A 22,792-nucleotide genomic window follows, 5' to 3' on the forward strand; every position below is an offset into this window, starting at 1 on the left:
GAAAACTTGTTAGTCAGATACTCTCGTTTGAGGCTGTGCTTTTCTTTGGCTTTCCTTGCATCCTTACTGTTTGTATTTGCATGCATTTTTGGCCAGAACACAGCTGCAAGAGCTGCTAAGAAAAGCTGGGGTTGTATGAATATACAACTGCAGTGATAAGACAATTGAGAGGGCACTGTGTGAGTCCGTCTAGCTCAGTGTTTGCTACTGTCAGATAAGAAGGCTCACAAATGTAGAATAATAATGTTTGTCCTGCTTTTGAAGTTTAGAGATGTCATGATAGGGGAATTCTGCTGTTCTTTTCACATTTTTTTAATAATTTTGGAACTAGTTTGCTTCTTGGCCTCAAAAATATTTAGACGTTGAATTCTGTTATCTAATTATTTACTAGGCAAAGAGGCAAAGAGCCTCTTTAAAATGTCATTTGGTGCTCCTCTGTTCTGGGAAGCCCTTCATGAATCTGGCATCCCATGTTGCTTTGTGCTATCATGGTTTGTGGGGTTTTTTTTTAGTACTCTCATCTGGCATCCTGCCATACTTACCTGCTTTCAGAGCAAAAAAAAAAGAGCTACCTTTGTGCAGAAGCTGCTCTTTAATCTCATCAATATCACCTGTTTTCTCTGGTGCTTTACTTTCTTTATGGGCCTGTTTAGCCTGGAGAAGAGGAGGCTCAGGGGTGATCTTATTACTGTCTACAACTACCTGGAAGGGCATTGTAGCCAGGTGGAGGGTGGCCTCTTCTCCCAGGTAACCAGCAATAGAACAAGGGGACACAGTCTCAAGTTGTGCCAGGGTAGGTATAGGCTGGATGTTAGGCAGAAGTTCTTCACAGAGAGAGTGATTGGCATTGGAATGGGCTGCCCAGGGAGGTGGTGGAGGCACCGTCCCTGGGGGTCTTCAAGAAAAGCCTGGATGAGGCACTCAGTGCCATGGTCTGGTTGATTGGATAGGGCTGGGTGCTAGGTTGGAGTGGATGATCTTGGAGGTCTCTTCCAACCTGGTTGATTCTATGATTCTATGAAAGCATGTACATGACAAATGTATCAGCAGTGTAAGAATATGTTACATTCACTGTTTTCTTCACTGAAAAATAAAGTTTAATATTCTGAATGGTTCCTGACCCTGACCACTTCAAAGTCTGTATCTGAAAACACATGTTCAAAGACTAGACCTTTGTCTGTCATTAGATAACCCAGCATTCTCTCTCCCAGTGTGTTGCAGTGAATTTACTGATGTGTGACTTAGAATCATAGGTTCAAATAGGTTGGAAGAGAATTCCAAGCTCATCCAGTCCAGCCTATCCCACAGCCCTGGCCAATCAACCAGACCATGGCACTAAGTGCCTCATCCACTCTTTTCTTCAACACCTCCATGGATGGTGACTCCACCACCTCCCTGGGCAGCCCATTCCAATGCCAATCACTCTCTCTGTGAAGAATTTCCGCCTGACATCCAGCCTAGACATCCCCTGGCACAACTTGAGACTGTGTCCCCTCATTCTGTTGCTGGTTGCCTGGCAGAATTAGACCAACCCCACCTGGCTACAACCTCCCTTCAGGAAGCTGTAGACAGCAATGAGGTCACCCCTGAGCCTCCTCTTCTCCAGGCTCTCCTCACAGGGCTGTGCTCCAGGCCCCTCACCAGCTTTGTTGCCCTTCTCTGGACACCTTCCAGCACCTCAACATCTTTCTTGAATTGAGGAGCCCAGAACTGGACACAGCACTCACGGTGTGGCCTGACCAGTGCTGAGTACAGGGGCAGAATAACCTCCCTTGTCCTACTGGCCACACTGTTCCTGATGCAGGCCAGGATGCCATTGGCTCTCTTGCCCACCTGGGCACACTGCTGCCTCATCTTCAGCTACTATCCACCAGTACCCCCAGCTCCCTTTCTTCTTGGCTGCTCTCCAGCCACTCTGTCCCCAATAGGTATATCTTGTTGCTCATTATTCTGGGATTCTTCTGCAAGTTTGTTAATGATGTGGCAGTTTTGATTGCTCATAGTCATTTAATATATTTTGCAAACTTAATCACAGATAATAATGTGAAATGGCAGATGTGCAGGTGACCATTCTGAGCAATAGCTTAGTCCTGGCACAAATTCTATGTCTCTTAAATCATGCCCTGCGGAGTCTTAGTTTCCATAACAGCTTTCTGTGAGAGACAGCATCAGAAGCTTTTTAGAAGTCTTCTGTTCCCCCACCACTTCCAACTCCTTTAGCCTCCCTATTATTTCAGTCTACGAATTCTTAAGTATAGTTTCACCCAGCTTGCCTGGTATGGAAGATAGACTGGTTTTGTTATACCTCTGATTGCCTTGTCAAGCTCTCAAAAAAATGTCTATTTTCCACTCCCATTTCTCTTCACTTAAGTCACCTTTAGCCTATGTTTCTGCAGAATTAGTAGTTTGGCAATTTGATGCTCTTAACAATTCTTCTGAGTAGTGTCTGGCTCTGGTGAATTCTTACTGTTAATTTGATATCTTGAAATGTTCTATGATGCTTCATTATAAGAGAATGTCTTATATATCCTCAGTCTTAAAAGGCCCACTTGTGGGATTGGCTTTGACTGCCTCAGCAGTACTTCCAGAAGGAATAGATCATCTAGGTTTTGTGCTCTATCTTTGTCATATTTTTAATTCTTTTATACTCATTATCCAGTGGTTTATTACACTGAGGTAGCAATCTGTCTGTAGTGATCAGGTTCTATTGTGCTTGAACACTAGAGAATTTGTGTAACATTTTATTTCTTTCTTACAGATGTCTGTATAGTTTATCTACAAGCTTTTGTTATACTTTGATCTATTAGCTAGTATAGTCCAGTATTAGACCAGTATTAAACTTTTATTATCAGTTTTAACTTCTAATGACATATATGCAGATAAAAATAAGCTTGTGGATAGAAAGTCAGTAGTAATTGGAGAAGATCTGCATTTTATTTTTATATTGATACAATTCTTCATTCTGACTTGTGATATAGAAGGGTTCTTTCAAAAAAATGCTTTTTCTGTGCAAATAGCTGAAGATCAAGCTTGTCTGTTTTGTAAGTGTCACCAATCTGTTGTTTCTTTTAATGCTGTTTTCAGAATTGATTTTACCACATGCAGTTCTTTAACACATACTTGAAATCAAAATGTGCCTAGGTGCTGCCTTTGTTAAGGGTTTTATTTACAAGACTCCCATTTGAACCAGATGAGGGATTAAAAATTATTTCTGTATAGTCATGGGACCACAAGGAGCAGCCACTCCCAGGCTCCCTGCCATGCCCAGGGACACCCTACCCTAGAGCAGGCTGCACACAGCCTCATCCAGCCTGGCCTGAAACACCTCCAGCCATGGGGCCTCAACCACCTCCCTGGACAACCCATTCCAGCCTCTCACCACTCTCCTGCTCAACAACTTCCTCCTCACCTCCAGCCTCACTCTCCCCACCTCCAGCTTTGCTCCATCCCCCCACTCCTGCCACTCCCTGACATCCTGAAAAGTTCCACCCCAGCTTTTTTGTAGCCCCCTTCAGATGCTGGAAGGCCACAAGAAGGTCACCTGGGAGCCTCCTCTGCTCCAGCCTGCACAGCCCCAACTCTTTCAGTCTGTCCATGTAGCTGAGCCGCTGCAGCCCTCTGAGCATCCTCCTGGTCTTTCTCTGGACACACTCCAGCATCGTTTTTCTTATAGGGGCTCCAGCACTGGATGCAGGACTCCAGGTGAGGTCTCAGCAGAGCAGAGCAGAGGGGGAGAATCACCTCCCTGGCCCTCTGGCCACACTTCTGCTGCTGCAACCCAGGCTCTGCTTGGCTTTCTGGGCTGCAAGTGCACACTGCTGGCTCCTGTTGAGCTTCTTGTCCAGCAGCACCCCAAAGTCCCTCTCTTCAGGGCTGCTCTGCAGCCACTCACTGCCCAGCTTGGATTTCTGCTTGGGATTGCAGTGGTACTCTGGCTTTTCCATTTGGCTTGTATTTGTGATTGGAGGATCGTAGCTGAATTTACTACAATGTTTTACACTTGACTCTATTGTTTTGCTGCTAAAGGCTTTATCCTGAGCTTTGCATCAAGTGGTTTTGTTTCTGTTACGAAGCACGTGGAGAATTTGCTAATGCTTGTAGCCTGCTGCATTTTTTTTCTCCTTTCATACCTGCTTGCATAGCTGCTGTTTCTTTGCAATGACTGAATGTGTCACACAATGTCCTCTATTTTTGGTCATGGAGAATGGAAGTTTTGTATTTACATGGGCAGAACTTTGTTTTTAGAATGTCACTATATAACTTGACAGGAATACTAAGTAATGTCTGCTTGAATATGAACAAAACTGTCCCTTAGTAAGATTTTTGTGCATGTGTCCATGATTAGTGCAGTGTTTTAAGTAGTGGAGATGATGAAGGCAGTTCTGTTTTCTTTACCCTTACATAGTGTGTCTTTGTCAGTTTTGTTTAATGTGTCTTTTCTTACAAGGACATTGCTCAACTATCTAATGACCTAACTTTAGATGAGACATTCTGGTATGAATCTTTCACAGAAAGAGTGATTGGCATTGGAATGGGCTGCCCAGGGTGGTGGTGGAGTCACCATCCCTGGAGGTGTTTAAAAGGAGACTGGATGAGGCACTTAGTGCCATGGTTTAGTTGATTACAGAGGTTAGGTGATAGGTTGGGCTCAATGATCTCAGAGGTCTTTTCCATCCTGGTTAATTCTGTGATTCTGAGATAATGAGTAAACATTTAATGTTAGTCCCTATGCAGTTATACACAAATCCTTGCATTCATAGCTATATGGAAAACCTGTTTCTTCCTGTTTTTTATACTTTACATGCTCTTTTCTTAATGTAAATCCTCGAAGATTCTGTTGTGGTTTGGTTCACTTAGATTGTAGTCATGAGTTACATCTGGAAATTCTGTTGCCGCAGTTCTCTTGATGTTTTGACTTCCTAGTAGATGCTGTAGTAATTAGAGGCATACAAGAAATTTGTCTTGATGGATGTGCTCTTTTGGCTTTCTTGAATTCTGTCTCATTTATCAAAGTATCTCTATTCTGGAAATAATCTGAAAGTGCAAGCCACTAAGTTTAAGTTTTGCAATGTATTTTCAAACACTGGAATATTAAAAAAAATAAGAATAATTTAAATCTGTTTTTCTTTTGCAGAGCCCCCAGAAAATAAAAGCCTATTTCAGAAGGTGACAGCTGCTGGCATAAAGAGAAGTATACTTAGGATCATTTCTTGAGGAAAGCTTTTTAAGGTGAGAGATTGTTTTAAGAAGAGCTTACTTGAAAATCAGCTGCCTGTTTTGCCTTCAGGAGATTAATAATTCAGACCAGGTGTTGATCTGTTGGAAGGTAGGAGAGCCCTGCAGAGGGGGCTGGACAGGCTGGATGGGTGGGCAGAGGCCAATGGGATGAGATTGAATAAGGCCAAGTGCAGGGTTCTGCACTTTGGCCGCAACAACCCCAAGCAGCGCCACAGGCTGGGGACTGAGTGGCTGGAAAGCAGCCAGGAGGAAAGGGACCTGGGGGTACTGGCAGATAGTAGCTAAAGATGAGGCAGCAGTGTGCCCAGGTGGCCAAGAGAGCCAATGACATCCTGGGCTGCATCAGGAGCAGTGTGGCCAGCAGGACAAGGGAGGTTATTCTTCCCCTGTGCTTGGCACTGGTCAGGCCACACCTTGAGTACTGTATCCAGTTCTGGGCCCCTCAATTCAAGAGAGATGTTGAGGTGCTGGAACATGTCCAGAGAAGGGCAACAAAGCTGGTGAGGGGCCTGGAACACAAACCCTATGAGGAGAGGCTGAGGGAGCTGGGGGTGTGCAGCCTGGAGAAGAAGAGGCTCAGGGCAGACCTCATTGCTGTCTACGACTTCCTGAAGGGAGGCTGTAGCCAGGTGGGGGTTGGTCTCTTCTGCTAGGCAAGCAGCACCAGAAGAAGGGGACACAGCCTCAAGTTGTGCCAGGGTAGGTCTAAGCTGGATGTTAGGATGAAGTTGTTGCCAGAGAGAGAGTGATTGGCGTTGGAATGGGCTGCCCAGGGAGGTGGTGGAGTGGCCATCCCTGGAGGTGTTCAAGCAAAGCCTGGATGAGGCACTTAGTGCCATGGTCTGGTTGATTGGATAGGTCTGGGTGCTAGGTTGGACTGGATGATCTTGGAGGTCTCTTCCAACCTGGTTGGTTCAATGACCAGTTTTGAGGCAGTCATGGTGGCTTTCTGGTTACCATTTTGGATGTCTATTGATGGCACTAGCTGTGTGAAATCATTAATTAAGCTAGTTCATGCTCCATACATTTTGCATCAAATGCATATATATATATATATATATACATAAAATACTCTAAATATGTGGGTAGTGCAAGAAAAGCATATGCTTTATGTTTCATTGTCTTGTATATTCCAAGTGTAGATCTTACACTAGAGGAAATGTCAGTTGTTTCACAGTCTGATTTGTATTTCAAGTGTGGATGGAGGGCTAAGATTGATTTATTTAATAGTTATAATGTAATATGACTAAGAAATCGAGATGGGTTGTCTTAAGATCGCCTGTTACAAAACTGCTTTGAAATCCATATGCTAGGCTTAATTTTGAGAAATTACCTCCTGAAGCTCTCTTCCTTTTCTGATTTTGTGATGTTAAAGTCTCTAGAAGGAGTCATCAAAATATAAGACATCCTAAGTGATTTGGCTGCCATGCAGATTTAGGAGTGAGAGATTTGGTAGCATATCAAGAGTGAGAGTTATGCTCTCTCGGTGTAGGGTGTCTGTTCCATATTCCTCTTCCTGGGGAGGTCCAGATGTGTGCTGTACTTCAATTCAGAACAGTAAAGTGGGGCTCAGATGTGCCTCTGGTTTGTAGTTTATCAGTTTCCTACCTTATCACTGGTATTAGGAAATTACAAGTTCCAAGTGATGCATGTGAATCCATCATATATTTCATGGCCATGCGTCACAGAAGATACCAGTTGTTAAAATGGTGAGAGAGTATCCTGGGAAAGTATTGCTATGTATGTGCTCAGTTCTTCCCTGCTCATTTGATTTTGATCATTGTCAGACACACAGGACCTTTGATCTGACACAGTTTGGCCATTTTTGTGTGTCAGAAACAGATTGCAACCCTTATAGTAAATGTTTCTTCAGATCTGTTGCTGGAATCCAGGACATCTACTAATACTGGAATATTTACTGAGAACAACATTAGAGTTGTGTGACTGTCACTGAAGTTTCTCACTGTCATGCTGACAAAATTTAGCATTGGTTCATTTGGAATGTGCACTGCTGTGGAGGTCAAGACAGGACTTCTGTAACTCGTTTTTAAATTTACAGCTGTTCAAGATCTGGTTGGTCATTCACAGTTTAATTTTAAATGTGTTGAGTGTTCACTTCCTGTCATTTGTTATTTTGAGAGTGATTCTAAAATGAAACTGAGTCTAACTTGGACTTGGCTCTGAGACATATTTTAACTGTTTGAAGCCTATCAAATATTGATTCGCTAGAATCACAGAGACAACCAGGTTGGAAGAGACCTCCAAGATCATCCAGTCCAACCTAGCACCCAGCCCTAGCCAGTCAACCAGACAATGGCACTAAGTGCCTCATCCAGGCTTTTTTTGAACACCTCCAGGGATCACAGTATCACAGTATCATCAGGGTTGGAAGAGACCTCACAGATCATCAAGTCCAACCCTTTACCACAGAGCTCAAGGCCAGACCATGGCACCAAGTGCCATGTCCAGTCCTGCCTTGAACAGCTCCAGGGACGGCGACTCCACCACCTCCCCGGGCAGCCCATTCCAGTGTCCAATGACTCTCTCAGTGAAGAACTTTCTCCTCACCTCCAGCCTAAATCTCCCCTGGCACAGCCTGAGGCTGTCCTCTCGTTCTGGTGCTGGCCACCTGAGAGAAGAGATCAACCTCCTCCTGGCCACAACCACCCCTCAGGTAGCTGTAGACAGCAATAAGGTCACCCCTGAGCCTCCTCTTCTCCAGGCTAACCAATCCCAGCTCCCTCAGCCTCTCCTCGTAGGGCTGTGCTCAAGGCCTCTCCCCAGCCTCGTCACCCTTCTCTGGACACGCTCAAGCATCTCAATGTCCCTTTTAAACTGGGGGGCCCAGAACTGAACACAGTACTCAAGGTGTGGTCTAAGCAGTGCAGAGTACAGGGGCAGAATGACCTCCCTGGGCAGCCCATTCCAGTGGCAATGATGCTAGCATTAAAAACAAAAAGACTGCTAGAAATAATATGCATAACTTATAACAAGTCAAAAGAATTAATTCAGCTAACACACAGGTGTGGGTTAGTCTTTTCTCCCAGACAACCAGCAATAGAACAAGGGGACATAGCCTCAAGTTGTGCCAGGGGAAGTATAGGCTGGATGTTAGGAGGAAGTTGTTGTCAGAGAGAGTGATTGGCGTTGGAATGGGCTGCCCAGGGAGGTGGTGGAGGCACCATCCCTGGAGGTGTTCCAGAAAAGCCTGGATGAGGCACTTAGTGCCATAGTCTGATTGACTGGCTAGGGCTGGGTGCTAGGTTGGGCTGGATGATCTTGGAGGTCTCTTCCAACCTGGATGATTCTATGGTTGGAGACACTGCTGATCACTGTGCCCAGATGATTATTGTAGGTCACTTCCAACGGAAATATTCTGTTCTTTTGGTCTTCTCCAGCAGGACAGCTCTTAGCTCATCTGTGTACACTGGGCAGGGAGACACCAAACTTGGAAAAATACCTGTCTGTGTCAGAAAGTCTTTTTGAACACTGGCCTTTTGAAATGCACATGTGATTTTTAAGAAGAGGTTGCATAGAACGTGTCTGTCCATGTCTTTGGTAGTTCTTTCAGTTGTACCTTTAAGCATGTGACTGTGTGATCTGTACTGTTTTTAGTTGATTAGAAGTCTGAAAAAATGAAAAGTGGTTTTAATGAGTAATGTTGATGTTTAGCTTATCAACAGTAAAGTGGTTGAGGTCTTCTATATTTAACTCCCCACTTCCATGGTATAGGAGTTTTGTAGAATGTCTCAATTGGAGATTTTGTTAACTTAGGAGATAGTCATAGAAAGGCTGCCTTACACAATAGGGGATCATACAATGGTCTGGGATGGAAGGGACCTCCCAATAGCCCTCCACGGTCAGCAGGGACAGCCTCAAGTAGACCAGGTTGATCAGAGCTTCACCTTGAATGTTTCCACGGAAGGGGCCTCAACCACCTCCCTGGTTCCCACTGACACCTGTTCCAGTGTTCCACCACCCTCATAGTAAATAACTTGTTCCTAACATCCAATCTGTATTTGCATTTCTCTAGTTTGAAGTCATTGCTTCTCATCCTGTCACTACAGACCTTTGTAAACAGTCTCTCTCAACCTTCATCTAGGCCTTGTTAAGGTACTTGAAGGCTGCTATTATGTCTCCCTGGAGCCTTCTCTTCTTCAGGCTGAACAAGCCCAACTCCCTCAGCCTGTCCTCACAGCAGAGGTGCTGCAACTCCCTGATCATTTTTGTGGCCCTCCCCTGGACCCATTCCATCCAGTCCATGTCCTTCCTATACTGAGGGCTCCAGAACTGGATGCAGTACTGCAGGGGAGGTCTCACCAGAGCAAAGTGGCAGAACCACCTCTCTGCATCTGCTTGCAACACTGCTTTTGGTGCAGCCCAGGATGTGGTTTGTCTTCTGGGCTGCAGGTGCACACTGTCTGCTCATGTCCAGTTTCTCATTCATCAGCACCCTCAAATCTTTTTCCACAGTGTTGCTTTCTATCACCTCATCCCCCGTTCTGTATTGATAGTGAGGATTGTTCCTGCCCAGGTGTAGAACCCTGTACTTGCTCTTTTTGAACCTCATGAAGTTTACCTGGGCCCAGCCCTCCAGCTTGTCCAGGTCCCTCTGGATGACCTACCGTCCCACTGGTGTATCAACAGCACCACTCAGCTTGGTGTCATCTGCAAACGTGCTGATGGTGCACTTGGTCCCACTGTCTGTAGCATTGATGAATCTTATTAAACAGCATGGGTTCTAGTATAAACCCCTAAGGGACACCACTTGTCACTGCTGTCCATCTGAATTTCGAGCCCTGTGGATGCAACTGTCATCAGCTCTGGGACTTGACACTTGCTACTCTTATTGGATTAGAATTTGACACAGGTGCAAGAGGCCAAATTTTTCCTGTGCTGTTTCTGTCATGGTGAATGGGACAATGTACAACAATTATTGGAGTCCATTGTGTGTGCAGACTTTTTTCTGTGTACCCAGGCATTCTAATAGTGCAATCAGAAAAAAAAAAATCTTAATTATTACTTAGGGAGGCTTAGCAGGAGTTAGAAGCTGTTGAATCTTCTGTTTTATTGATTTTTGGTAATCTTATGTTTTCACAGTGAATCAGGAGAAGCAGGCTGAGATATCAGGTGCTGAAAATGTTTTCTCTATCTCTTGTTTTCCTGCCTTTTAGTAAAATACAGAGGTTAGAGTAAAAACAAGCAAGTCAGTGTTTTACTCATAGCACAAGGCGAAACTTCCTGAGATTCAGTTTTTATCTCTTCTAAACTTGGAATGTAAGGAAATAAATATACTTTATTTTCTCATAGCTAAAGTGTTAGGGTATTTAGATAATGTAAAATGTGTGATTTTTGTTTGCTGTTCACTTTAGTTACACAGTCTGACTAGCTGGATTTAGTGAAGCTTTAGACCACAACCTGTCAACTTTCACCAAGACTGCTGAACTTACGCCAAATTTGTATCTGTTCAAGCAAGGGAGCCAGCACAAAGTAGAAGATAAGGAGGGTACAAGTGTCAACAGCAGCTACAACATAATGGCCTACCTGGAGACAGTGAAACAGCCCAGCAAGGTGTCAGGAAGTGTCAGAAGATCTCAGGTCAGAATCACAATTCGGCCAAAGGGCATATGGAAGGCTCATCAAGGTTGCGTGAAGGTCAGATGCATAGTCTGTAAGGATATCAGTGCTTGGAGATTTCTTTGCTTGAGGTCCATCTCCAGAGTCATCCAGGTCAAGTGAGCCTGCTACTGTACCATTCTATTAAATGATTGATTTTTATAAGTTTCTATGCCTGAGAGTGCTTCAGGAAACCTAGAGTTGGACTCTGCTTCTTTAGCAGTAGGCCTGCCCCTTTTTCGTCTTTGTTCAGCAAATAATCTGAAAGCTTTGGAAAATACCCTTTCTTCCTTAAACATCAAGCAAGTTCTTCAGTAAAGTGTGAAGAATTCTAATGAGGAGAGATTTTTCTACCCTCACACCACTGTATACAGTTTTAATCAGTTTCAAGGATCTCAGGGCCAGTAAATTACCAAACTGTAGACGTAATCATCAAAGACCTTCTTTAGGTATGTGAACAGCTTGACTGACTGCATATCTGCCCAATAAAAATGGTTATGTTGGAATATAGGTGAATGATGTTTGAATCAGACTGTTTGCACTTGCATTTGTCACAAATCTGTCACTGATTATACAGATTTCACTACTTGCATCTAAATGAAGGTTTTCATCCCAAACAGGTAGTTGGTGGAAAGTTGGAATGTGAGTTATATCATAAAAAGTCACTTCCTGCTGTGAAACAGGTTTTTGTAGTCTTGAACCATTCTTTGAGGTTCTTTGACCAAAATTGCTTCAGGAAACCTGGGGTTTGGACTGCTTTTCTTTAACACAAAAAGCAGATCTGGATCTAACCAGTGTAAAAAAGTAAACGTGAGTCCAGCTGTGTTAGTAAGTAGGTGCTCTCTTACTAAAGTATTAGCAGTTTGCAGGGCTGTTCTCTGAGTTTTAACTGTGAAAATGTTACCATTAATACAACCAATAATGTCAGTGTCTATCCTAGATAGGTAGAGCCAGGGTAAGTTATTTACTGTCACTGTTTACAGCTGAGGTCCTATCCTTCAGCAAGAATTCTGACTTAAAATACACAGCTTCAAATTCAGGAGCATATGTGACAGGTTGACAGTTACTCATACAGCCTTCACTTGTCTGTATTGTCCAGATGCACAGTATTGCAGCACTATCCTTATTTCCTTTATAGCATCTTTGTTTATTATATAGCATGATTCATGTTCTGAGAATAAACATGTAGTGGATGAAGCTTGTTTTTGTAACTTACTGGAAGAGCTAATGGGGCAGGGAACTGCAGGAAGAGAGGAATGGGTATGGGAATAAGGTATTCTGGAGATCTTTCTAGGTTCTGATTTGCAAAGTCTTCTGAAATTTTGTCTGGTAATTGGACGCTTAATGTGCTAAAACTGCTGGGCACTCTGAAAAGTCTGTACTTAAGCATAGTACCAGTGTTCACCAGTACTGTGGTGACATATGTTGTTGTAGCCAGGTGGGGGTTGATCTCTTCTCCCAGGCAACCAGTGATAGAACACGGGGACACAGTCTCAAGCTGTGCTGGGGGAAGTACAGGCTGCATGTTAGGAGGAAGTTCTTGACAAAGAAAGAGTGATTGGCATTGGAATGGGCTGCCCAGGTGGTGGAGGCACCGTCCCTGGAGGTGTTCCAGAAAAGTCTGGATGAGGCACTTAGTGCCATGATCTGGTTGACTGGCTAGGGCTGGGTGCTAGGTTGGCCTGAATGATCTTCAAGGTCTCTTCCAACCTGGTTGATTCTATGACATTAGTTTATGCATCTCAGATCTCAGTGTAAAATAAGGTTATTATTCCATCTTTACCCCGTGGGCTGTTTAGGAAATTAAATCTGTTGATATTTGTAAAACAGTCTGCTAATTTGAATGACAATTTAAAGCTTATGAAGAAATTGGTTCTTCTATGTTCAAGAGAGTGATGACTTCTCCAGAAGCCTGGAAAAGAGCCTCCTCAGGGGTGATCTCATTGCTGTCTACAACTACCTGATGGGAGGCTGTAGCCAGGTGGGGGTTGGTCTCTTCTGCCAGGCAACCAGCAACAGAACAGGGGACACAGTCTCAAGTTGTTAGAGGAAGTTGTTGGCAGAGAGAGTGATTGGCATTGGAATGGGCTGCCCAGGGAGGTGGTGGAGAGCCCACCCCTGGAGGTGTTCAAGCAAAGCCTGGATGAGGCACTTAGTGCCATGATCTGGTTGACTGGCCAGGGCTGGGTGCTAGGTTGGACTGGATGATCTTGGAGGTCTCTTCCAACCTGGTTCATTCTATGACTTGGCTGAAGTGGAAGAATTAGTGAATAGGCAGTACACAGACTGTGTCTGCACTGTCATCCAGTCCTATATTTGCCATTTATGTAAATTTATCTACCCAGTTTGAAACTGGTTGGTGTAAGAACAGGTTCTTTTGGTGTATGTGCAGAAAAGAGCATTCAGCTTTTGTCACTGTGCAGACAAAAGTCTGCAAGTCTGTGGAAATTGCTCATGTGTGTGAATTCATGTCTGTCATGATACGACTGCAGGTCTGTGAGTATCAGATGCAGGCATCTTAGAGCTAGCTGAAACAAGTATCTTTGACCTGCAGTTTTGTTCCAGGACTTCACAAGGCAGCATTTCTTACTTCTTTATCAAATCATGCCCTTTTGGCACAGCAAGACTGGACTGCCTAAGGCGAAAATCGTGTGACTGTCCTAATGTGGGTCCTGGGGGAACAATGGAGGATTGCATAGGGAATGTAGTTTCAGATATTGTCTGATTTTGGGGAAGCTAAATCTGCAAGTTTAATGGCCTGCAAGCACAGTATTTAGGAGCAAACAAACTTCCAGCTAGCTATCAATTTCTCACAGAGCTGATGATTTATTCAGATTTTTCTGTGCTCATGGGACAGTAAACACCAGAAACAATTGTTTTGGGTCACCAGGAGTGGGTCAGTGTAGTTGTCATTTTTTGTCTGGAAATACTGTCAGTTAGCCTATCCTGACTCTGTTTGTGGATTGGTCTTCAATATCTCTCAGATGCTTTTATGTGTTTCCTCTGAAGTCCAGTTTAACTCAGTGTGATGGTTTGGGGTTTACCCCGCCCCTCCCACACTTTGTATTTGCCCCAGCTAACTCAGATGGACCCTGGGAATATAGATGAAGCAATTTATTTACAGCTAGCAGAATTTACAAGCAGCTATTTACAATATATACAGTTATATACAGTTATATACAGAAATATACAAAGGATAAACAATACAAAAGCACAACTCCCCTCCCAGAAACCTAAGTTCCCAGGAGGGGCTCTCAAACCACCCCAACACCTCCCCCCGTCCCTCTCAACCTTACCCCAGTTCTCAGGAAGAAGAGAGGTGCAGCCAAGAGGTTAGGGAGCAAGGTTAGTAGGAGCAGGGTTAATGAGATGTGACCAGGTCTAAGGCAAAAGCAAGAGTGAGAAACAAAATGGAGAAAAAGTCTTTCTTCTTCCCAAAGTTCTCAGCGTGACTGTGAGAGAAGTAGACACAATTGTTTTTCATTTCACTGCCCGTTATCTAGTTCTGTTACCAAAACATTCCAGCTTGCTTCAAACTAGCACACTCAGGAAGGTAGATTTCACTGATGGAAACTGGAAGATAATTCTAGACTTGTCATCTCATCTTGGAGCTTAGATGGGTGTTCAAAAAAGTGCTCTGACTTTCAGTTTCTGTTGGGGCAGCTTATGTATGTGGTTATTTTAGATGTTAATAGTTGTTCTTGGTCACACTCAAAGTTTTACTTTTGATACACATCTCATGATTCTTGTTCTGCTTTCAGATGTGGTGAAGAACCTGTATTTTCCCCTGTGTGGTATATAGTGCCTTAAAAATGGGGTTTGGAGGTGACCTGAAGTATTCTCATGATGCTTTATTGAAACTGCAAGACTGGGAACTACGACTGCTGGAGACAGTGAAGAAATTTATGGTGATGCGAGTGAAAAGTGATAAGGAGTATGCCTCCACTTTACAGAATCTTTGCAATCAAGTAGATAAAGAGAGCACTTGTCAATTGGATTATATCAGCAATGTGTCCAAGGTAAGATCAAAGTATTTTGAATTTGGCATGTGTTTTGGAACAGCAGTGTTGTTTTTGTGTCTTATAGTTTGATTTCTGTTCATTCAGCTTCTTAAGGGAGTATTTAAAATGGTCTCCTTTTAGTTCTTTAGTAGAATATGCAGCATTCAGAGCTCCAGACTTGCTTTGAAAATAAACAAACTAGAATCAATCTGAAATTCTGGAATTCAGTATTTTAGGTTCCTGGGCTGAGCCTGCTAATTTGTCTAGGGTTTTGAAAACCAAGTATGTTGTAATAAGTTTTTTTCTTTTAAGACAGTTTAATTGTAACAATTGTTTATGTATACTTTGGGACAGAAGTAGAAAAATGTCAGGAAACTGAGGCAAAGCCCCAGCATTCCAGCTGTTACAGATGCTGCACTGTGGTTTGTGAAACCAGAGCATTAATTCAGGATATTTGTCGTCATTGTAAAGTGATTTTTGTAAGCAATTTAAAATAACTGTGTAAGTTAAGGCTTTTAATAAGTTCCCTGAAATTACCAAGATTTAGAGCAAGTCCAGTAAAGGTACCAATGGAGCAAGCCTCACTATTTTTCTTGTTTTAAAGCTTCGCTTCTGACTTGGATCCCTTCCTGACTAGAGAAAACTGTTCTGTGTTAATGATTTATTAAGTTCTTGGCCCTTCTGTTGTATCAGTGGTGACAGTCCCTCCACTGTGGCATGAATCCTGATCTCCTCTCTGCAGGTCGACCACCCTTTTCAAGCCATGTTCAATTTTAGACAAAGCAGTTGTGGGCTTGTGGGCTGGCTGCTTGAGTGCTGGCTATGGCACAGCATCAGAAGTGTGACCGTTCTGTGCCTGTGGAGGTGTGTGTAGCTTGAAGGCTGTGCTGCCACAGCTAGCCTGCTTCACAAGTAGCACTGCACACTGTTTATCTGTAACAAATGCTTTTGTTTCTTACCTTCCCTCCCAGTAATTCTTGTTTTGTAAAGTGGCACACCACCCTTTTTTTCATGTGTGTTTTGGTGGTATGCTTGAAATGCTTTTCACCCAAGCTACATCTCTTATACACAGTCACGGATTTTGCTTTTTAAGAGAGTAGACATCAAAGCATTGTCACCAACCTAAAATTGCCAGAAGTCAGGTATTTTCTTCACATTTTCTACTGTTGCATCCCAAAATTTTGTGCAGAATTACTGGTCACTGACTGATCTTGCTATGACTGCATCACTAGAGTTGCCCTTATGTGCTAGCTTGCGGTTGTTTGGTGACGAAACAGCAAATTAGGGCTAGAACTATTGGCATTGGATTACTTAGTGTTGTAATATATAAGCAGCCTTTAACCTTCATATAGCCAACTCAAATGCCAGGTGGTTTGTGATTTGCTTCTGGGACATGGGCACTTGTGTGAGCAAACAGTTTAAAAGACTGCAAATCTGACTGAAGTTGTGTTCTTTTTGGGTTGAAGAGTCATGTGTGTCACATTTTGAAGTCTTGTTTTAGTCACAGCCACTCAAGTTATTCTTTCAGGATTATTTTTGTTCTTTTAATCGTTGCTCTTTTTATTTTCTCTTAGGGAGCTGCTCCATCCCTGATATCCACATCTTTGTGTAACAGCCAAACTATTCACATGCTACTGAGATGTATTTTGTGTGGGCTTGCTTTGACGTTTTACTGTCCCCTTTGCTTTTAAAGTTTAGTAGTAACACATTATTTTACTGGTTTTGGCAGCTAAAGTGTCTAAACTACTGATTACTCATTTTATTCTAGTTTATTGTTCTATTTCATGGTACTTGTTCCTCTCTTCCTGACATCCCACAGAATCAAAGTGTGACCCAAATATTATGAAACATAAATCTAAATTATTACATCTCCTAAGATCTAAAATACTTCTCTATTAAATGTTTAGCATTATGAAGCATAAAAGCAAGCTGTCTAATCTTTTGTATTTGGTTTTTTTCTTTGTTGTGAAGTGTGAAGAAGAGGTGAATAATTTGAGAGAAACAGTCTTTTGGAAAGGCTATCCTTTATTTTTTTTTTTTATGCTGAGGCAACAAACTTGCTGGAAGGCATAGCAAAGCTAATGCTAGAAAAGTAGTATTTTTAAGTGTGTTCCAACAGCTCTTTTCTGTATGTGTACATGTGAAAAAAAGTGCTGTTAAGCCTAACAATGTTATATTTTATTGCTTTTGACAGACTGTAGTTATTTTCTGTGAAAGGAAATGCTTTGCCTTTTCTATTCCTACCCAGCTGCGTTTCAGTCTCCTATCTCAAAGTCTGAAGCTGTTTCTCAAGTGTAGCTTTTGACATTGTTATGTTATAATAGGAAAGGCTAATAAAGTACAATTGTATCATGCACAGAAATGTTGCCTAACTGATGTTTTCTCAGTATGGAAAGAGGAATGTAAAGAGCAGGAGAACATGCTTTTTTTGGTGTTTGTTTTTAATGTAAAGCAAGGATTTCACTGTTTTTTTTCTGACTTACTCAGGTTCTTTTGGTGAATTGTAAGTTGAGTATTTCTTCACAGTCCTTAACCCTGTTGAAAAATGCCTTTAGTGTGATTTTTCTAGGTTGACAGTACTTGTGCCATCAGTAATAAATAGGTTGTATAGAAAATTGAGAATTCTGACTACATTTACACTAATGAGAGTGTTCTCATGAACTTCTCTATAGCCACAAGATCCACTCTCATCTTGTACAGATGTTTAATGATGTTTTTGTCCTATGCAGCTCTGAAGTATGGCTTCTAATGTCATCTGGGAAATGCTTTGTAGTGGATAAGTGGAACAGTTTTCAACTGTAGCTGAGGAAGCTTTAGGCAATGACCTTTTACAACACCACATTTTAAGCAGTCTGAGATAGCTGTTTGTCTGTGGGATGTTTACAATCTAAAGGAAATGTTAAAGATGATGTAATGTTCACAGGAGTTGACTGTCTTTTGTTTACTTCTCTTGATTCCAGTTTATATAACATCACTGGGGAGGTTCAGGCTGGATGTTAGGAGGAAGTTCTTGCCAAAGAGAGTGATTTGCCATTGGAATGGGCTGCCCAGGGAGGTGGTGGAATCGCTGTGCCTGGAGGTGTTCCAGAGGAGCCTGGATGAGGCACTTAGTGCCATGGTCTGGTTGATTGGCCAGGGCTGGGTGCTAGGTTGTCCTGGATGATTTTGAAGGTCTCTGCCAACCTGGTTGGTTCTATGATTGTCATGTAGAGGTGGAAATACTATGTCTGTTTGTTTACATCTCAGATACAAGGAAATCTCAGAGCTATCAAACAATTTTTCTAAGTTTTGATGATCTAAGGTGGATTAAGATAAGTAAGATACATGCTAGCAGAACTGGCATGCTAGCTGCCTTCAAAAGCTGAGAATTGTATGGTGTGCAGCCATTCTGAGACTTTAGATAGAGTGTAACATGCAGTGTCAGTGAGTTACCTCGCTGGAATTCAGTACTGTTGCCATCAATGAAGTGTGACAGGGATCTCTATTTGAACTGAATTTTGATTCTGTGTTCACATCTGTGATAGTCTCCCTGATGATCTTACAGTTCTTAATCAAAATTCACAGCCATAAACAGCGTATTAGGGAGTCCTGAAAGCTGGCTGGCTGACTGGATTGCCAAGGAAGTTACTGAAGTAAGGGTACAGAAAAGATACGGGGTTACAATTTCAGACAAGTAACTGCTTGTGTGTCTCAACCTCTTGGCACCCTGTGCTGTGATACTGATGACCTGACTCTGACATTGTCAGTTACATGAAGCAGCTAACAAATTACATCCTCTTAAACAGTAACCACTCAAATGGATGTTACTGTGAGTTATTTAGACAAGGGCAGAGAAGTCGGCTTGAATAGACTGTGACTGGGAAGCAGGAGAACAAAAGGCAAGGGATGTCAGAGGTGCTAGGGATGTGTCCCAGGAAGGCTTGTAAAGTTTTAATTGATGTTCATAAGTACTAGAACAGCACTGAAGGATGAACATGTGATTGCAGAATCACAGATGCTCAGGGGCTGGAAGGGACCTCAAAAGATCCTCCAGTCCAACCCACCTGCCAGAGCACGATCGCCTATCACACAGGAACACATCCAGGCAGGTCTTGAATAGCTCCAGAGGGGGAGACTCCACAACCCACCCTGGGCAGCCTTTTCCAGTGTTCTGTCAGCCTCATAGTGAAAAAATTCCTCCTCATGTTTACATGGAACAACATGTCTCAACTTCCACCCATTCCCCCCTGTGATTGGGCATCACTGAGAACTGCCTGACTGCATCCTCTTGGCACTCACCCTTTATGTATTTATACACATTGATGAGGTCACTTCTCAGGCTCCTCCAGGCCAAAGAGCCTCAGCTCCCTCAGTCTCTCCTCGTAAGAGAGATGTTTCATTAATCATTGTTGTGGCTCTATGCTGGACACTCTTAGGCAGTTCCCTGTCCTCCTTGAACTGAGGGGCCCAGAACTGGACACAGTATTCCCAGATGTGGCCTTACCAGGGCAGAGTAGAGGGGGAAAGGAACGTCTCTTCACCTCCTAACCACACTCCTTCTAATATACACCAGAATGCCATTGGCCTTCTTGACCACAAGAGCACATTGCTGGCTCATGGTCAACCTTCCATCCACCAGGACCCTCAGGTGCTTTTCCCCTTCACTGCTCTCTAGCAGGTAAGTCCTGTACTGCTCCCTGGGGTTGTTCTTTCCCAGGTGCAGGACTCTACACTTGCTGTTGTTGAATTTCATTACCTTTCTCCCTGCCCAACCTTCCAGCCTGTCTAAGTCTCGCTGAATGGCAGCACAATCTTCTGGTGTGGCAGCCACTCCACCTAGTTTTGAGTCATCAGCAAACCTGCTGACAGTGCTCTCTGTTCCCTCACCTGCGTCATTGATTAATATATTGAACAGTACTGCTCACTGCTCTGAGTCCTCAGGGACTCCATTAGATACAGGCCTCCAGCTAGACTCCATTGCATTGACCACAACCCTCTGACTTCCTTCCTTCAAGTGCTTCACAGTCAACCTCACTAGATGATTACCCAGACAGTTTGCCTCACTTCAGCTGCAAGGATGCTGTCAGTGTCAAATGCTTTACAGAAATCAAATTAAACCACATCCACTGCTCTGTCATTGTCTGTCCACCTGCTTATTTCTATATAAAAGGCCATCAGGTTGGTCAAATGTGATTTTCCCTGTGTAAAGTCATGTTGACTGCCCCTAATGACCATCTTGTCCTTGATATGTTTAAGGACATCACTAAGGATAAGCTGCTCCTTTACCTTTCCAGGAATGGATGTGAGGCTGACCAGTCTATAGTTACCTGGATCTTCCTTCTTACCCTTTGTGAAGATTGGAGTGATGTTTGCCTTCCTCCAGTCCCCAGGCACCTCTTCTGTCCTCCATGACTTACCAAAGATGATGGGGAGCGATGATACAACATTTCTATCTCTGGTGCTTTCTGATGATGTTGTGAGTCTGATGAGTAATTTTGCTTGTGAAATCAGAAAGCAAGTTAGAAAAGCTGAGGCCCTGGCAGAGTCAGATCTGGCTAGGGCCATTGAACATAACAGCAAAGGATTCTACAGGTGTGTGAGAGAATAAAGGAAAATGGGAGAGAGTATGGGGTCTCTCCAGAGGGATACAAGTGACCTGGTTACTGAGGACGTGGAGAAGGATGAAATACTCTGACTTTTTGCCTCAGTCTTCACTGGTAACTGCTTTAGCCACTCCACACAAGTCACAGAGGGTGCTGGCTGGGTCTGAGAGGATGAAGAACTACCCAGGACAGGAGCGGATCAGGTCTGGGAACACTTAGAGGACCTGAAGGTGTCCCAGTCCATGGGATCTGATGAGATGATCTCTGGCTCCTGAAAGAACTGGCAGCTGAAGTTGCTAGGCCTCTAGCCATCATGTTTAAGAAGTCATGACAGTGTCTAGTGAGGTTCCCACGGATTGGAAACGGGGAAATGTAAGCCCCAGTTGTAAAAAGGGAAGCAAAGAAAACCCAGGGAGCTACAGGCCTGTCAGCCTCACCTCTGTGCCAGGTAAAATCAAAGGACAGATCCTTCTGGGTGGGGCAGATTGTTTAAGTTCACTGGTGATACGAAGATGGGAGAGTTAGCTGATATATCTGCAGGCTGTGCAGCTGCTCAGCGAGAAACTGACAGACAGGAGAACTGGGCAAAGAGTAACCTAATGAGGTTTAACAAGGGTAAGTGCAGAGTCCTGCATCTGGGAAGCAGAAATAAATTGCACCAGTACAGGTGTTCTGCTGGAGAGCAGCCCCTGGAGAAGGACCTAGGAGTGCTGGTGGACAACAAGCTATCCGTGGCACAGCAGTGTGCCCTTGTGGCCAAAGCAGCCAGTGGGATCCTGGGGTGCATTAAGAAAAGTGCATCCAGCAGATCAAGGGAGGTTCTCTCCTTCTACTCTGCCCTGGTGAGACCTCACCTGGAATATTATGTCCAGTTTTGGGCTCTCCAGTTCAAGAGAGACAGGGATCTACTTGAGAGAGTCCAATGGAGGGCTACAAGGATGATTAAGGGGCTGGAGCATGTGCCTTGTGAGAAAAGGCTCTGAGAGACCTGGGGCTTTTTAGGCTGGGGAAGGGAAGACTGAGAAGACACCTAATGAATGTTTATAAGTATCTAAGGTCTGGGTGTCAAGAAGGAAGGGACAGCCTCTTCTTACTTGTGCCCTGTGACAGGACATGGGGCAGTGGATGTGAATTGCAGCACTGGAGGTTCCACCTCAACAGGAGGAAGAACTTCTTTACTGTGAGGGTCATGGAGCACTGGAACAGGCTCTCCAGAGAGGTTGTGGAGTCTCCTTCTCTGAAGGCTTTCAGTATCCATCTGGATGCCTTCCTGCTCAACCTGCACCAGATTCTGTGGTTCTGCTCTGGCAGGGGGGTTAGATGCAGTGATCTCCAGAGGTCTCTATTCCAACCACTAATATCCTGTGTCTCTGTGATCCTGTGGCAGCTGTGCAAAGGCACAGTAAAGGTGATTGGTGACAGCCAATATGATTTCACTAAGGGCAAATTGTGCATGACTGATTTGGTGGCCTTCTGTGACAGGCCTACAGCACTGGTTGACAATAGAAAAGCCACTGACATAATTTACCTCAACTTGTGCAAGGCATTTGATACTGCCCCACATGACATCCTTGTCTCTAAGATGGAGAGATTTGGATTTGATGGATGGACCACTCAGTGGATAAGGAACTGGCTAGAAGGGTGTGGTTGATGGCTCAGTGTCCATGTGGAGACCAGTGCCAAGTGAAGTCCCTCAGGAGTCTGTTCTGGGGCCAGTGCTGTTCAGCAGATTTGTCAGTGACATGGACAATGGCATTGAGTGCACTCTGAGCAGAGCTGCTGATGACACTAAGCTGTGTGGTGGACTCATTTGAGAGAAGGGATGCCACCCAAAGGGACCTTCACAGGCTTAAGAAATGGGCCAGTTCAAACTGCATGAGGTTCAACAATTCAGAGTGCAAGATCCTACACCTGGTTTGTGCCAATACCAGACACAAATATAAACTGGTTACAGCATGGGTTGAGAATAGCCCTGAAGAGAAGGAGCTGGGGGCATTGATAGATGAGAAGCTCAGCATGAGCTGGCAGTGTGCCTGTGCAGCCCAGAAGGCTAGCTGTATCCTGGGATGTTTTGGGAGAAGTGTGGCCAGCAAACCAAGAGAGGTGATTAGAATCATAGAATCAACCAGGTTGGAAGAGACCTCCAAGATCATCCAGTCCAACCTAGCACCCAGCCCTAGCCAGTCAACTACACCATGGCACTAAGTGCCTCATCCAGGCTTTTCTTGAACACCTCCAGGGACGGTGCCTCCACCACCTCCCTGGGCAGCCCATTCCAATGCCAATCACTCTCTCTGTGAAGAACTTCTTCCTAACATCCAGCCTATACCTACCCTGGCACAACCTGAGACTGTG

General features: G+C 43.9%; 1 protein-coding gene across 1 annotated transcript in view; it reads left to right on the forward strand.

Annotated features, from left to right (window-relative positions):
* FER (FER tyrosine kinase) overlaps nucleotides 1-22,792 on the forward strand; it is a 162,433-nt gene that overhangs the window by 9,998 nt on the left and 129,643 nt on the right. Inside the window, exons 2-3 of the mRNA XM_064139965.1 lie at nucleotides 5,135-5,229; nucleotides 14,616-14,873. Of these exons, the coding sequence (XP_063996035.1) occupies nucleotides 14,667-14,873 (207 nt within the window). The 5' untranslated portion in view covers nucleotides 5,135-5,229; nucleotides 14,616-14,666. The remainder of the gene's footprint in view (nucleotides 1-5,134; nucleotides 5,230-14,615; nucleotides 14,874-22,792) is intronic.

This window comes from Pogoniulus pusillus, chromosome Z (genome assembly GCF_015220805.1).
Source record: "Pogoniulus pusillus isolate bPogPus1 chromosome Z, bPogPus1.pri, whole genome shotgun sequence".
Classification (NCBI taxonomy): domain Eukaryota; kingdom Metazoa; phylum Chordata; class Aves; order Piciformes; family Lybiidae; genus Pogoniulus; species Pogoniulus pusillus.